A 17,707-nucleotide genomic window follows, 5' to 3' on the forward strand; every position below is an offset into this window, starting at 1 on the left:
AGTGAAAATAAACAAACGTATTTTTCTGCATATTTTTAAATAAGCAAAAATTGTTGAATTACTGTACACTGATTACTTTTCTTGTTGATGTATTTTTTACCACGTAAATTGTTGAAACCTTAAAAAAAAACAGTTAATAAGATAATGCTATTTGCCATGTCATAATTTTTTGTTTAGTTATTTGGAGAGTTAAAAGAAATGAATAGAATTTTGAAAAACACTCAAATTAATGAACATTTTCTGATAGAAGGAAGTGTTTTTGTATTACACAGCTGGAAACTAAAAAATTTGTAAGCTTTATTCATAACAACAATTGGAATTTACTTAAAAACAACATCCATTAAAGAATACAACAAGAAACGGAGCAGAGTTTGACTTTTTAGTCAGCAAATAAAGAAAATATCTTCCAAAATTTTGCTCTCTTCTAAGTCCTGCAGGCCACTGGCACCATAGGGTAGGCTCGTGCACGTTGTCGGCTTGGGAGTCGCGCTTTGCGGCAATTTCAGCCTCCGGGATGACTGTTTGCGTTGCTCAAGGGCAGGCACGGAAACGAAGTTGTCCAATAATTCCACCACTGACGAATCCAAACTGGAGAAAAATAAACGCGCCATTTGTGCAGGCAATATTGCAAAATACCTTCTGCTTGTAAACACCAATAATAGCTATGCATTTAATTCAAATTTGGGGCAGAAAATTGAAAATCAAACACCCCCCAAATAATAATTAGGTACTCATATGGACTGACTTGATAATGTTGTGGATTAACTGTAAGTCAGCAGCCTTCGAGCTGACAGGATGGTATGAGATAATGTTGTCACAAGATGTTGACTGAGCGAAGTCGGAGCCGGAAAAAACACTTTAGATTCTGAGAAAAACATCACGTGATCTTGTTGAACACAGTATAAAGCCCAGCGTCTCTTGGACGACTTTTGAACGTGGCTTGAAAGTTGCTGAATAAAGGACGTTCCCCTTCCGCCATATTTCTGTCTCGGCGTATATTTTGGGGCGACGCCCAACGACGTCCTCACCAAAAATAATTAAAGGGTCAAGTCAAGTTATTTTTATTTGTATAGCCCTTAATCACAAAGAGTCTCAAAGGGCTTCACGGGTTATTAGACAGACTTTTTCAGACTATTATTACACCATCCCCTGATCTGGAACCAACATGAGGGCAAGGAAAAACTCAAAAACCTCAACATAAGGGAAATGAAAAAACCTTGAGAAGGGACCGCACATGTCAATATATAATGCTAAATAACTGACCTGCACATTACTACCGTAAATTCCGGACTATAAGCCGCTACTTTTTTCCTAAACGTTCAACCCTGCGGCTTATTCAGTGATGCGGCAAATCTATGTAATTTTTCTAACGGCCGCCAGCGGTGCTCGAGTACAAAAGGTAAGATTTAGACAGCTGGAATATATGCGCCGAGGAAGACTGCAACTTCTGAGGTTGTGCACAAATTGAATTAGCGTAAAATTACCCTCATCATGCAAATTGCAAAAAGAAAGGCACATGACGCAGCTTTCAAGCTAAAAGCAATCCGATAAAGAAGGAAACAGAGCTATTGCACGTAAACTTTACTTTGAGAGCGTGTTGCTAGCGTGTTTTGGAATAAGGGAGCGTGGGACGACGTCTATATGACAAAGTTTCTTTCCGAAACTGAGGAAGACGACTTTGATGGCGTCGGCTATAAGGAGGAAGATGAGGATGGTTTACCGTGGTTTTTACAAGTACGGTATATTTACTTGTAAAATCCCGTTTACTGTTTTGTGAGGGTGTTGCTAGTAGCGTGTTGCTACCCGTCACAGTCACGGTTTGGGATGAAAGTTATATTATTGTTATTAAAGCTTTGAAAACTCTCTCGGTGTGCCGTTTTTCTTTGTAAATATGTGTAACCATGTATAATATGTATTTGCAACTGAATATTTTTGTAATGTATTTATTTTAGAGACTTATTCAGCTATGTTTTCCACGGGCAAATCAAAAAGAAGGGGCGGAAACAACGGGGGCTGATGGGAAGTTGAGTAAAGGTGAGACGTGTTTTTGGACGCAGCGGACAATAGTGGATATATATTTTTCCCACCCTTACCCTTGGAAATATAGACTTTTTTTCCTTGGATTACTTTCAACGGGACCCAGACTCTGCAGGTTTGCATCAAACCTTAAGGACCGGTATCATTTTCTGTTCATTTTGCCGGCTGTGGTTTTTGGACTGTGTACTTTATATTCAGTTACAATCGCGGGACTTAAAGTCGGGTTTGGGTTACTTTTGTGATTGTGTTACATGTATTAGCGTGGGCCCATGCGGCTTATAAACAGGTGCGGCTTGTGTAAGTACAAAAGCGGTTATCCTCTTAAAATATGGTGGGAGAGGCTTATAATCAGGTGCGCTCTATAGTCTGGAATTTACGGTATATGCTAATTTTAAGTTTTAAATGCCTTTTTTGTGATAATTTAATGAACTTGGGAGCTTAAAGGGACAGTGTGTAATATTCAGTGCCTCCTAGTAGTACATGCAATTTTTCATTGAGTCCAATAAAAAATTGATTTGAATACTAAGCAAGAATACATACAAATATAAATATCATAACAATCGTTTTCACGGTGCTGGCATGTTTTTTTCTGTCATCTTGCTGCGGCACTGGATTACATTTGCATAAGATAACAGTGCCATCTAGTGGTCAAATATTACACACTGGGTTCTTTAAACAATCCAGTCTGACTAAAATGTAAATGGTTTACATTTATATGGCGCTTTTCAAGTCACTGAAGACCTCCCACAGGGCTTTACAATGTGCTTCACACTTACCCGTTCACATACACTCACACACCGATAGAGGCGTCAGCAAGGCAACTACCTGCTTATCGTTCAATGATACAACACCCATTTTGGCAGGTGATTTTGGACAAAGAAAGTAAACCGACTTTTTAAGTCATGGCCAATTTTGAAGGGAGGGTATTTAGGAGAACAAGAAATTGACCCAATTTTGGAAAGGTAAGTGCATTTAAAAGGAGATTGTGTATTATTTGATCACTAGACATTGCTGTGTTGTGTCGTGCAAATAAACAGGTGCTAAAAATCATAAGGATAAATACAAACTACGGACACTCCAAGTCACTAAAAAGCACAATTTATCTCCTCATGTTTTTTCGCCCAGCTTACGAGCATTAAAAAAACTACGACATACGAGCATTTAAAAAAAATTGTTTATATGATAATTTGTTGTTTTGATTTATTTTCATTAATAATGTGTTTTGCCACTGGTATGTCATGTCAAGTTTATTTGTATAGCCCTTAATCACAAAGAGTCTCAAAAGGCTGCGCAGAGAATTTTGACTATACAGTGGAACCTCGGTTCTCGACCATAATCCGTTCCAGAACCCTGTTCGAAAACCGATTTGTTCGATCACCGAAAATCGTTTTTCCCATTAAAAGTAATGTAAAATCGTTTTAATCCGTTCCAACACCCTGAACGCTTACCATGAACGTAAACATGAAGCTAACCCAGGCTAATTGTACGCTCGTGTTAGCGTAATCTTCCGTACGAAAGATTACGCTAACATGAACGTGTACAACTAAAAAAATCAGGTCATTTACACGTCATTTAGCACCTGGGTCTCCACAAAAAGTGGTGAGCGGTTAAAGGATAAAGAAAAGAATTATGAATAGGATTTCTTACCTTTGTGAAGGTCTGCAGAAGCCATGCTCTAGTCTATTCCCTCGAAAGAAGGGAAACTCGCATACCTTCTTCATATTTTGCTATTATTTCTTTCTTAAATGCAATAGTTGTACGCACTACTCTTCTTTTTTCACCTGTAGCAACTTTGCTGCTTGCACCGACCTTCTTCCGAGGCATAATTAGGGGCTAAAACACTCCGTCCACCGATATTAAAAGCGAAAGCGAAAAGAAGTGCGCGGGCACGTCATAACAGTTCTTCACGAGTTGTGGGGGCAATCTACATTATCTACACCCGTACACCGCTCAACATCGCACCTTAGCGTACCGGCGTTCGAACTCCGATTTTTTGAACGAAAAGCGAAGCAAGAATTTCTCAATTTTTGGTCGAGAACCGATTTGTTCGAACTGAGAGGCGTTTGAAAACCGAGGTTCCACTGTATTTATTATTAAAGTATAGGCGGATTAAGGCAAGCTCTAGTCCCTAATTCTACTTTGAGACATGTTCACGCGGAGAGACGTAGAGAAAAATAAATACATAAAAACACCCATAAAAATAATTGGATTTTGAGTGATTCCTCGTTTATTAGAGAGCTGGGTTTGTAAATGAGTCAGTTATTGTCACGGTTGCCATAGCGCACAACTGGCCCCGCCTGTGTGGCGCCAACTGCGGCTCATTGACAGATTGGCTTTCCGTCTTTTTAAACTCAGTGCGCTCTCCTACTTCGTCAGTCAGTCAACTAACTTCTGCCCCGCAAGACGTGGGTTTCGATTCGGTCCTGTTCCTGTTGGTATTTCCTGTCCGGTATTGTTCCCGTTTATTTTGTCCTGTTTAATTTCGGTTTCCAGTTTTGTTTCTGTCTATTTTTTTCCTGTTTATATTTTTCTCCAGTTTTAATTCCCGTCTAATTTGTCCTATTTACTTTCGATATCCTGTTTCATTGTCTGTTCTGTCCGGTATCAACCCCATCTGTCCGATATCAACTCAGGCAATTGTTACGATCTCGTCGGCACCTGGCTTCCTATCATTTTACGCCAGACTGCTGCCTAACGTGCATGATTCCACATTTCCTGTAAAAAAAAAAAGGTAAACGTCATGCGATTGGGTCCTGATCCTGTTCTGGATCATGATAGTTACAGGCAAAATCAATAAAGTAGAAACCTTTATTTTTCTACAATTATTATCCAATTGGCTACTCTACAAAGCATTCAAATAAGAGAAAACTATTTTACAGGCCCAATCATCCGTTTAACCATTTAAAGGACTACAATCTGTAAACCTTGATTTATTTGTGGCCAATAACAACCATCGCAGAACACAATGATGCAGTTCAACTGCGTTGTAGCGAGGGATCACTGTATAGGCAGGGGTTTAAAAAATGATATCAGTATCAGTTTCAAGAATCGAAAAAACATTGTGACAGCGCATTCCTAAAAATATTTAATAAGAATAAATGTTTAAATGCATATTTTCCTCATTTGGTTTCCTGCCCATCAACAGCGAGTGTGAGCAAAAGCGAGAGCGACTGGCCAAGGGGGAGGGGAAGAAAAGCCGAGAGCCGGAAAGCAGACGCAGCTTTTGCAGAGCGGGTGAACACGGGGGAGGGACTTTGGCCGGCTCCCGTCTCGCCAAATGTGAGAATTTGCATTTTTATTTGTTGATTTATTTAACGGACGGGCCTCTCAAACAGCCATCCATCAACAGACGACACGCTGCTAATGAATAATGCATCACTTAACGGCCGTCGCAATCCATAACAAGGGATGGGCGTAAGAGGAGGGGGGGTACAGTTTGGATCCAGGAAAGACAAAAAGAAAAATACCAGTCCAGATTCAGAGGGCTTTGTGACTTTAAACTTTGGAGTCCAGGGATTGAAACATCTTGAAGGACTTTTGCCAAAAAAAAAAAAAAAAAAAATCACTGCAACCCTGAATCCACTCAAAGTACAGTAATCCCCGCTACTTTGTTCTTCTGCAATTCGATTCAAATTCAAATGCAATTCGAATTTGAATCGAATTGTCTTTATTGTCATTAATATCAACATATCATGCATTGTGTTTTGAGCAGACGGCACACAGTAGATGCTATCACATGGGCACATAAGTAAGGGCTTTGTGAGTTAGGTTGGCAAGACTGTCAACCTGTCACTCAAATAGCGGGGCAGGTGCAAAATTCAATGTGTCCACCCAGTTAACAGAAACACGGCGAGAGCTACCTTTTGTCGGCTCGTTACATTAAAAAGAAACTCGTTAATTAAATCAGACTCTGAGGAAAGTCAGAAGAGTGCAAATAAATGGTGATCACCATCAGGTGCTCAATGGATTGTTAGAGACTGAGGCTGCATCGGGAGAGAAGGCAATAGTGAGGCTGCAGGTACAGCCAACTGCTACGACTAAACTACGTAACGACTCTCACACGCTACGCCTCTAGAGTTCGTATCTCGCCAACGCCAGCTCCATGACACATGGACAGGATGACTGAGGGCTGCAACTCTTAGGAAACTGCTATATTCAGGACGGTTGTATCCAAATCATCAAAGAGACCTGGCTCAATCCGAGAATACCTGAAGCTAGCATGCAGCTCCCCAGTTGCTCTCTAAATGGCTTTATTACTCTGAAAGGAGACGCCCTCCAATTTCATTGTAGTTTGTATAATGACAATAAAGACTATTCATATAACAATTCTGGTTTCTGTGATTTTATTTGTAAATCTATAGTTGTTATTTTGTAACAGTTGTATATAAACCTAAACCCGACGGGTTAACTTGACTTGATAAATGAGCCCAAAATAAACCTAAATCTTTATTTGCGTACTTCAGCGCCAAACAATGCCTTTCGGCTAAACTATGCAGCTTGGGGTTTGAGTCCCTCAAATCAAGTGTGCTCTGTGAGTGCAGTGCCTAAATGAACGGTTTGGCGCATCTCGGCGACGTGCAGCGAACGAAAGTGAAACCGAACTAAATAGCACCGAAAACAAAATTGAATTCTGGAGATTACAAACTGCAAATAGTGAAAGATTTGGCCAAAAAGCAGAACGTTTGTAAAGCTTGAAAGTTATTGGCAAAAAGCAGAAATCCCATCTGACGTAAGGGAGGTGGAAAGAGTAAGCGGCGCATCTTCTATAGTGACACAGAGGAGGAAAATTTCTTTGGATTTAGTGATTCGGAGTTAAACTGATAGTTTGGTAAGTATTTTCTTTATCTAAATAATTTCTTGAGAAAAAGCAAGTGCATGCTGAGTAGATCCTCCACCGAGAGAGAGAGAAAAAATAAATCGGGCCGGTCGAGCTTCTCCCTCGCCAAACTTAATGATGTGATTTTAAGCCCAAACCCTAAGCATCCATCAACTAAATTTACCGTTCCAGCTCAAGTCCAGGGACACTAATGGTGAGTACAATTACATTTTTCTTTTGTATGCATCTCTTAAGTAATTTAATCGCATAACTAGTAGCTACAATATACTATTTTGGTTTACTAATGTTGAATATCTATATCAAATTTTAATGGCCTTACCTGGGTTACGGTGGTTTGGAATGCCTTAGCTAATTACCATTGGTTTCCATCCCCCGCCATATGGCAATTTCACCTTACAGTCCCCACCTCAGAGCAGATTAAAGTTCTATATGCACCTATAACAAAATTGATTTATTAATCCTACACATCTGTCCAGTGCTGCTCCCACTGAGTTTGAAATATGTAACCCGCACTGCACGCTTTCATTAAAAGATGTCCGTCTCACCCTGCTGCCCTCATTCATTTGCAGTCCAAACAGAACGACAGAAAAAAAACTATAACGGCCGAAGCATATATGCCGCATGTCAATTTCCCAACCAATCAATAGCGTGCGTGTAATGGCAGGCGAGATGGAGATGAGATGGAAGCGTCTCATTACCGACTGGCACAGGATTCATGAAAGGATTAATAAGGTCACCTCGCGTTAGCCTCGGCTTTTGTTTGGCAATTTGCGCCTCAACATTGAACGTTCTAACGTCGGGCGGGCACGTTGTTGCTGGGTAAAGTTGCTTTGGCGTTTCTAACGCCTCGATTGGAGTGCTGTGAAAGCTTGAACACGAGTTAACTCAAAGCAAACTTTAGCTCACTCATTGCAAGTCATTGGCCAAAATCATGCCCAGGTAAAGTTTTGTTTCCAAAAACTTTATCGTAGTGCAAATGAAGTTAAAGCTTTAACATGAGTTAACTTGAAGCTCCTTTAACTCATCTGCGGCAGGTCATTAACCAAAAGCACGCCCCGATACAGTTACTTTGTCATTTCAAACATCTTTACTGTGGTTCTAATGGCAATTAAAGCTTTAACATGAGTTAACTCAAAGCAACATTAGCTCACTCATTGCGAGTCTATCCATCCATTATCTGCACCGTTTATCCTCAGTAGGGTCGCGGGGGTGCTAAAGTACATCCCAGCTATCTTCGGGCAGTGGGTAGGAAACACCCTGAATCGGTTGCCAGCCAGTTGCAGGGCACACAAGGATAGACAAACACTCGCTCATTCACACCTAGGGACAATTTGGACCAGCCAATTAACCTGACATCCATGTTTTGGAATGTGGGAGAGTGCCCGGAGGAAACCCACGCAAGCACGAGAGAACATGCAAACTCCACACAGGAATGCTTGATCCCATGACCTCAGAACTCTGCCGCAGACGCGCTAACCACTCAGCCACCGTGCAGCCCCCTACGGCAGGACATTGGCCAAAAGCACGCCCGATAAAGTTGCTTTTTCGTTTCAAACATCTTTACTGTGGTTCTAATGCCAAATAAAGCTTTAACACGGGTTAACTCAAAGCATCTGTTGCTCATCCACAGCAAGTCACGATGCAAAGTCAAGTTGAACCTTCGTCAAATAGTTACTGTAAATGTACTCTGGTTAAATCAAGTTATATTAATCAGCTCGTTTTATTAAAAGACTTCCCCATTTGTTAAAACTTTAACACAAGTTAACTCAAACCACCTTTATCTCAACCATTGCGAGTCATTGGCGAAAGTCAAGTTGAAGCGTCTTGAGAGCATTGACATAAATTAACTCGTGCAAACTTAAATTACAGCACTACTTAATTTAGATTTACCAGTTAATTTTCTTGAAAGGCTTCACGATAAGTTAAAGCTTTAATTCGAGTTAACTCCAAACACCGTTACTTCAACCGTGGCAAATTGTTGGCCAGAGTCAAGTTGGAACTTTCTTTAAAGTGTTAATGTAAATTACCTCGAATTAGCTAAAGTTATAGGACTTTATATTTACTTGCTCTTTTAATCAAATTTCTTTCACCTAGTAAAAGCTTTAAAGCCCCAATGTGTAACATTTGACCACTAGATGGCATTGTGTTGTGTGGTACGAGGGAGGGCCAGTGATGCACAGCACAGTATCGCAGCAGAATGCCAGAGAGACATAGCACAGATCTAAGTAGAAATTCCACGATGTTAAAGATTAAAAAAAAATATATACTAATTTCTCGACCTACGATTCTTTTTTTTAATCAAAATGAACATTGGTATGACAGTTAATTTGGTTTTGCCAGGTATTGATTTTTTTTGTTTACTGGATGAAAGTTTTTTTGTCTCACTAGGAGCCACTTAATATTACCCACGAGTTAACTCAATGCAGCTTAACTCACACAATGCAAGTTGTTGGCCGAAATCAAGTTAAAGCTTCCTTAGAGCGTTAATTCAAGTTAACTCTGGTTGCAGCGTTATTTTATTTGTATTTAGCAGTTCTTTTTACCGAAATGCATCAAAAGTAAAACCTTTAACTGACCTATTGCTAATCATCGGTCAAAGTCGAGTTGAAGTTTCCTTGGAGCGGTAACACGAGTTAATTCAGAATAAAGCAGTACTTTATAATTACTAGCTCTTTTTATTAAAACCTATCACAAATAGACATGTGGCAAGTATTGAATAATCGGTGAGTTATAATTGACAGATTAATCAAAAAATCAAATTGCAATGGATCTCAAAATAAATGGAGATATTATTCATGTCACTGCTCTTAGTATGTGTGCTCGACCGAAGCGGTCATTCAATCAAAATTCTCTTTTAAAAGGAGGAAAAAAAAAGCTAAAGCTATACGACAGAGGTAAACGAATTCAAAGGAAAGAAAAGTTGGGTAAACTTTTGCTAAGGTTTCTTGCGTTATTGACACCAGCCCTGAAAATTCCCACGAGAGCATCCCCTCAATTTCCATGTGGCTCCTCCACCAGCATCAAATCCCCCTTTTGCGCATTGCTGGCCCTCAAAGCGGCTTTTGAGCTGCTTCTCGCTTTGGCCGTCTCATTACTGTTGCAGGGAAAGGAGGAAGGGAAGGAGGGCAGTGTGTGCATCCAGGAGTCTGTTCAATTACACCTGCTGCAAGGTCCCTGCCAGGCCGACTAATGGAACTCAGCGTGTCTCCTGACAGGCCGGCCGCGGCGCTAGCTAGCCCGCTAAAAGCTTCATTTAGCATCTCGCCGCCCAAAAGTTAGCCTGACTAACATGTCTCATCACTTACCCTGGGAAATAGAAACTTTTCTGTTTAAAATGTGCCGCATACAATATGCAACAGTTCTTGAGAGAACTTTTATGTTCAGATGGAGGAACTTAAAGTGACTGTGTGTAATAATTAGCCACTAAAGGTCTTTGTCGCTTACAATGGATCTGAAATGTCTACGAAGCCCGAGGAATAACTTCCATATTTTCTTGTGTGAATAAGGATGAATTTCAGACAGTGATTGGACATGAAAACAAATGGTAATTCCAATAAGTAACAACAAAAGACTGAGCGAGCTGGACACACCCGTAGCGGTTGAAAAGTGTGAAAACCTGGAGTAAGTCAGAGCAGGTATAAGTGGTTAGGTTTGGCGACTAACGGAAAAAGCTAGTAAATAAACGTTGCTTGGGCTCCACCATAAATCTTTTTATTTCTCTGAAGGATGCAAGGATTTCCTACAGTGATAACAATTTAAATTACGTTATTACTTGAGTTCTTTGAGTACTGATATGAATTACTAATCCCAGGAAAAGGGATTTAAAGAACCAGGCCGATTGAACACAATTTATTAACACAGAGAATTAAGATTAAAAAAAAAAAAAAAGGAGACGGGGAGGCGCCGGATATTATGGATGTTTTTGACCGCTGAAAGTTACTAGCACAAAAAGAAAGTTTCCCGCTATAATTCAAGTCGATTTGGGGATATTCCCTTGTACAGAAAAACACCGCTCATTCCCAAGAACCAGCAAACATGGTGTTAAATCTGAAACGGTCCTCTTACTTGTTGTTGCGGAGAGATTTGGTCTCATGCTCCGTATTGTCTCAACGTTTGGCCCACGAGCAAAACTCAAGGCCGAAAGTGTAGGCCCGCGCGGCCGCAATGCGAGGCAGTAGAAAAAAGCGCGAGCTATCGATCAGCTCCTCTTTTCATATGGACCAGGGACGCTTGACCAGGTCATGCCTCTTTGGGCGTGGTGTCAGATATCTGAGACCACAAGGATCAGATGACGGAGTTTGAATTTGCTAAACTTGTTAGAAAGCCAAAGAACTGAAAAAAAATTGCGTAATGTTCTGTACTTGAGAATGCCCCTCCAATCGACATATTTACGGTGAGAAAATTATTTTATCAATACACAGCCTTAGATGTTTTAATTACATTCAAAACTTCATGTTATCAAATTTCACTATGGTACGTTCAGGAACTACCCAAAAGGGGACGCCGTCGTTCCATCCATTCCAAAGCGAGTAAGTAATTTTGTTCCGGGCTTATTTGCTCTAGAATTATTACTTTATTGATATATTTCCTCACTTTTGCAGTGCAATATTTAATAGCTTAAGCAAACAAAATAAGTAAATATACCGTATTACTCTTGAACAGACACTTAGGATATAAAAATGAAACAGAATCTGCTGCCACCTACTAATAAGAATTAATTTTAGTCGGCTGATCACTGAAAGCCACAATTCATACAAAGATACGATTGGGCAATTTTTTGATGCACTCTAGACAAGGTCTCAAGGCACACTAATGTGCTCAGATGGCATGCTGGTTGAAAAACACTGATTAAAATATAAGTATTTTTATACCACTAGGGGTTGTTGAATAAGGCAGAGGCTTTAATTGATGTCTAATTTAATATGACATTTCGAAGTCTTACGCTTTAAGAGAATATTTGGAGAAGTCACAAAAACAGTAATGACAGAATATTGAGACGTTTAAAAGAAAGCCATCTGAATAAATCCACAGCATCGGTTTTCTTTCCGTTTCCTGCTGCATCTCCTTGTTAATTAAATTGTCTGTGCGCAGTGAAAAGTTTACCTCTTTTCCGATGTCTTTTGAATCGCAAGTCCTCCAGTGAGCTCAGCAGGGCTTGCAGGAAACTCGACGGGGGACGAGGCAGCGTCCTTTGTCGACTGCGCCGAAGTTTCTGTTGAGGAAAGAAAGAAGACTACACGTCACCTGAAGAGCTTAAATACTAATATTAGGGTAATACAGCACACCCCCATGACACAGCGACCCGCCATACCACGTTTCCATTTGTCATTTGTATTTAATTTACTGCAAGCCTTAAACGTTTGAGGTTTTCATTTTGATCCGCAGTCCCCAGCACCTTCTGCATCCACCAGCTACTCCACTTGACCAGCCCAAGTCTTATCCTCACACAAAAGGTAAATACGATTTCATTTTTCTTTTACATGTATATCTTTAATGTTACTTAATCATTTGCACGTACATTGCACATAAATAGTGCTTACTACTGTATGTACTATTTTGTGATTCTGATGCTTTTATCTGGAGTAACAGGGTTTCGGAAAGCATTAGCTAATTACCATATGGTAGAGCGCCCGCTTCGAGACTGGGAGGTCGCTGGTTCAAGCCTCGGCCGAGTCATACCTAAGACTTACAACATTGGTAATCATTGCCTCCCTGCTTGGCGCTCGGCCTTAAGGGTTGGAATTGGGGGGTTTGGTCACCTAATGACTCCCAACACAGCAGTTGGGTCTAAAATGGCGACGCCCTGTGTGGCTGCGGCTGCATCGGCTCGCTACAGTTTAACTATACGGGTCGGGTGTATCGACATTTCGTTCTGTGTGCATGGTTACATAGAATGACAATAAAAGTAAACTCTATTCTTTTTCTATTCATACAGCTATTTCATTTTACATACTCCACCTAAGAGCAATATAATATTGTATCTCAGGGGTCTACTGTATATAAAAAACAATTTCCCTTAAGACCAATATTTAAAGGAGTCCATTATAGTCCTAATTATACAGTAGTTGTTTTTGAGAAACGCACCTCCACGTTTTTGATCCAGTGGCAAAGTTTTTGAAGTGTCATGAGAGCTTTGTCGAGTAGGAGGATTCCCCCTGTCGAATACAAAAATGTCAGAATTCTTCCTTAACTCAAAACAACACACTTTTTTCATCATTGTCAGCTGCTCACTTTACCTGGAGGCCAAATCTTTGCTGTGAGCAGGGTCCGTCTGAGCCAAGCATGATTCCTGAGGCCTGACATACACATGAGAAAACATAGAAACTAAGACCAAAACAACAAAACTTTATTTTTGGAACGTACTTTTGGCATTCAAGATGTGACTGGCCCAACTGCCGGTTCTGTCTGCTGATCCACTCCTCCTGATCGGCCAGACGTGTCTGCAGCTTCTCTCTCTCCATCTCCAGCTGCATCTTCTGCAGCAGCAGCTGCTGCATCTTTTCTTCCCAGTCGCCACGACCCAGTAGCGAGACGGTCGCGGCTTCCTTATTTTCGATCTTTCTATGGGTACTGTATGGAAAATTATGCGGCTGTATTTGGGTTAAAAAGTTTGGTAATATATATTTTGTTTATGAGGTTGTTGACAGACAAGAGACACTGAGGACAAGAGTGCCACCAAAACGACTACCGTAATTATTTGTGTAATACCGCGCAATTTTTGATTAAAAATCAGTGTTTTATTATGTTTCACTTTTTCCTCGCTCAAACTTTGCGGTTGGATGCAACGGGAATCCAAACCAGGTTGCAGCGGTGATAGCACAAAATTCTAAGCACTGGACAATGTTATGTTTCACATGTTACAATGACAATTGTATAGAATAGAACAGCTTTACTTGTCATTGTAACAACGAAATTAGCAATTATCTCTGGTAAATACTAAAGATAGTGTGATAAAATCTAATGCCTTTTAGAATGTCATCTACATTACTGGTGGTCCACTGGTTAGAGTTGAGCGTTCTCACCAACGCAATCGAACCCCAATACAGTACAACCAATGGCTAGCGATAAAACGGTAGTAAGACGTTAGGGTATAACTTGTACCAGACTTTGAAGAATTTTTAGGTTAAAGAAAAAGCACATTAAACAAGGATAAATACAGTACTTTTTTATTAGTACCACTTTATTTATCATTATATGCATCTTTAACATATAACTATATTTTTTATAGCGGGAGACACACAAAGGGACACTGGAAACGGGAGTGGCACCAAATTAACACATTTTTATTAGTAGTACTTTATTTACTATATTATATCCATCCATCCATTATCTGCACCGCTTATCCTCAGTAGGGTCGCGGGGGTGCTGGAGCCCATCCCAGCTATGTTCGGGCAGTGGGCAGGGGACACCCTGAACTAGTTGCCAGCCAGTCGCAGGGCACACAGGGACAGACAATTCACTCGCTCATTCATTCCTAGGGACAATTTGAACCAGCCAATTAACCTGACATGCATGTTTTTGAAATGTGGGAGAAAACCAGAATGACCGGAGGAAACCCACGCAAGCACGGGGAGAACATGCAAACTCCACACAGGAGGTTTGATCTCATGACCTCTGAACTGTGCCGCACACGCGCTAACCACTGTATTTTATATAGATGGGGGTACAAGAAGGGACACAAAGGTTAAGTGGCACCTAAACATTCTTTTTAATTTATAGAGCAGTGGTAACTCCGAAGAACAGTCCCAGAGACTACTACTAGTGACTGTTTGAGACCACTAACTCATGTATGCTCATCACCAGGATCAGCTCTTCTACTTTGCGCATGCAAACAACTGTGACCAAAAAAAATGCAGTAACATTGCCTTGTGTTTACGTTCATTTAAAGTTACAGTAACATTCATTTTGAGTGTACAGTAGGTGCGTACATATTATCAATTGTCTCTCGATTTCATACCTGTCAACATCTGCCAATTGCTTCCTTTATTAATAATTGCAAATCAATCTTATTAAGCGATAATGAACCTTACAAACACGACGCAGCAACTATTTACTTATAGAAAGACTGACTATTTAGAATACTGTGACAATATTAGCAATATACAATGATGTTATTTTCTGCTGCCATTGACCGAGAGAATCCAGATTAGAGCCGAAATGGGCGGGGAATAAAAAATCCTATATAAAAATTGTAAGTGCTCATTATCATAATAAACTTTTTTTGTTAATATCTTATTTATGTTTTTACAGTATTGTTATGTTAAATTACTTTTTGAATGTGTTTTTAGTGATCAGGAAGATGTATTTATAGATAGCTAGGGTTAGTTTTGTCCTTTTGGGAGTTTGGGAACGGGCCAATTCATTTTTTATTATTTTTAATGGGAAAATTTGCTCATTACACTAGCAATGTGAGCTAGAACAATCCTGGAACGAATTAAGCCTATACGACGAGGTACCACTGTAATTTATTTACCATGACATGTATCATCATAAAATTTTGACCATTTTTGTTTGGCGGGCCGGAGTGAAAAACAGTTGTGGGCCTCATGTGGCCCGCTGGCGGTAGCTTGCCAACCCCTGTCACATACATTTGAAATACCTAAAAATATTGTGGTACATACCTTTGGCTAAAGGTTCTTTCACCGCTTCTCCCAAGGTAATGGTCATTTGTCATACGATGCCGAGTGCCGTAGTTACAGTCTTGCAAACCCCCTCGATAGTCCCGCCTACTGAATTCCCCTGTCTGACTCGGAGTTATCTCACCAGCATCAGATGGACAATTCTTATTAAAATTGAAAGCGGGTGTAGAAATAGCAACAGCAGGCAGTGTTTCTCTTCTTGCACTACTTTTTCTGTGGGTTCGAGGTGGACTTGTTTGAGTAGCGGCAAGACTGAGATAGGAGCCATCAAACAGTAGACCATTAGCATTGCTTGTATGGTCTTTCATGGCTTCTTCACTGCTCGGCACCTGGACACATGAGAAAAAAATAATAAGTCTCTTTTCACCAACGGTTCTACACATAAAAGGTACTGGAAAGAGAAAAAGCAGTTTTTATTAACTGTTTGAGTGGCATCGATGGTCCAATACCTTCATGTTCTCTTGAATTTTTACCTCAAAATGTGTGATTTTGCTCAAGCAGACACCCTTCGTCTTATGTTGAGTGAAATAAGTTGTTTTTTTTCGGCCCCTCGTTACAGCATCATACCTACTATACTTCTTCCACAATGCTCTCTTTCTTAATTCAGTTCAGAATTTTGTGCAACAAACTTATAGGTTTTGCTTTACTTCCTAAGACTTGCAGTGATGCTGATGGGAAAATTCAAAGCGTGATGACTATAAAAACGAAGCTTGTTATTATAAAGAAATATAAAGATACACATATTGTTATATTTGCTCAGAAATATGGCCATAACCAATCAATAAGTGGGACACGTTTTAAGAATAAGGACGTGATTAACGCAGCAATCTTCTATGGGAATGACACTTTTCAAAGTTTTACAATCAGTTTTAATTTTGATCAGTCGTCTACTCCCTCTAGCAGATAGCTCTGGAGCCACACTCTATGGCACTCCCTAGTGGCACCCTGGCACTTTTTCAAAAGTGTTTGATTATGGAAAATTATACGGTTTCTGCTGGAGAACAAACATTACACAAACATTCCTTGCGCTTTCCAATATACATATATACCAGGGGTCTCCAACGTGGTGTCCCCGAAGGACAGCTGAGGTGCTCGCAGACATGCTCTGAAAATGTCTCACCAGTACCAATTGTGATTTTTCTAGTCAATTATTTTTTAAATAGTTGACTGAGTCTATTTAACCTTACTTACAACATATAACTTGATTATAACATAGTAACAACATAGTAGTATCAGAATAGGTTATTTAGAAATTCATACCAAACTAGGTGCGATTTGCGCTAATTAAAACAATGAAAAAAAAACGTAGCTTCAAAAAGGTTGGGGACCCCGGATTTTATATATATACACATACATATACTGGACTGTCTCAGAAAATTAGAATATTGTGATAAAGTTCTTTATTTTCTGTAATGCAATTAAAAAAACAAAAATGTCATACATTCTGGATTCATTACACATCAACTGAACTATTTCAAGACTTTTATTATTTGAATATTGCTGAATTTGGCTTACAGCTTAAGAAAACTCAAAAATCCTATCTCAAAATATTAGAATATCATGAAAAAGTATACAAGTAGGCTATTCAACTAATCACCTGAATCATCTAATTAACTCGAAACACCTTGCGAGGGTTTCCTAAGCCTTAAAAACACTCAGCTTGGTTCAGTAAACTAAATCACAAGTATGGGGAAGACTGCTGATCTGACTGCTGTCCAGAGGACCATCATTGTTACCCTCCATCAGGAGGGTAAGACACAAAAAGAAATTTCTCAAAGAGCAGGCTGTTCACAGAGTGCAGTTTCAAAGCATATCCACAAAAAGTCTGTTGGAAGGGAAAAATGTGGCCGGAAACGCTGCACAACCAAGAGAGATGACCGCAGCCTTAACAAAATTGTGAAGAAGAGTTTGGGGGAGCTTCAAAGACAGTGGGCTGAAGCTGGAGTCCAGGTATCAAAAGCCACAGTTCACAGACGTGTCCGGGAAATAGGCTACAATAGCCGTATTCCCATGGTCAAGCCACTTCTGAACTCAAGACAACGGAAGAAGCGTCTGACTTGGGCTATGGAGAAGAAGCACTGGACAGTTGCAGAGTGGTCCAAAGTCCTCTTTTCAGACGAAAGCAAGTTTTGCATTTCATTTGGAAGTCAAGGCGCCAGAGTCTGGAGAAAGGCTGGAGAGGAGCAAAATCCAA

At 40.1% G+C, this 17,707-nt stretch overlaps 1 protein-coding gene across 1 annotated transcript in view; it reads right to left on the reverse strand.

Annotated features, from left to right (window-relative positions):
* Nucleotides 1–273: 273 nt before the first annotated feature.
* The window catches only part of kiaa1328 (KIAA1328 ortholog), a 43,986-nt gene continuing 26,552 nt past the window's right edge, over nucleotides 274–17,707 (reverse strand). Inside the window, exons 6-11 of the mRNA XM_088337968.1 lie at nucleotides 15,496–15,842; nucleotides 13,238–13,444; nucleotides 13,111–13,170; nucleotides 12,959–13,029; nucleotides 11,978–12,086; nucleotides 274–588 (exon numbers count right to left, since the gene is read on the reverse strand). Of these exons, the coding sequence (XP_088194094.1) occupies nucleotides 384–588; nucleotides 11,978–12,086; nucleotides 12,959–13,029; nucleotides 13,111–13,170; nucleotides 13,238–13,444; nucleotides 15,496–15,842 (999 nt within the window). The 3' untranslated portion in view covers nucleotides 274–383. The remainder of the gene's footprint in view (nucleotides 589–11,977; nucleotides 12,087–12,958; nucleotides 13,030–13,110; nucleotides 13,171–13,237; nucleotides 13,445–15,495; nucleotides 15,843–17,707) is intronic.

This window comes from Urocampus carinirostris, chromosome 6 (assembly GCF_059441175.1).
Source record: "Urocampus carinirostris isolate Australia breed hairy pipefish chromosome 6, RoL_Ucar_1.0, whole genome shotgun sequence".
Taxonomy (NCBI): domain Eukaryota; kingdom Metazoa; phylum Chordata; class Actinopteri; order Syngnathiformes; family Syngnathidae; genus Urocampus; species Urocampus carinirostris.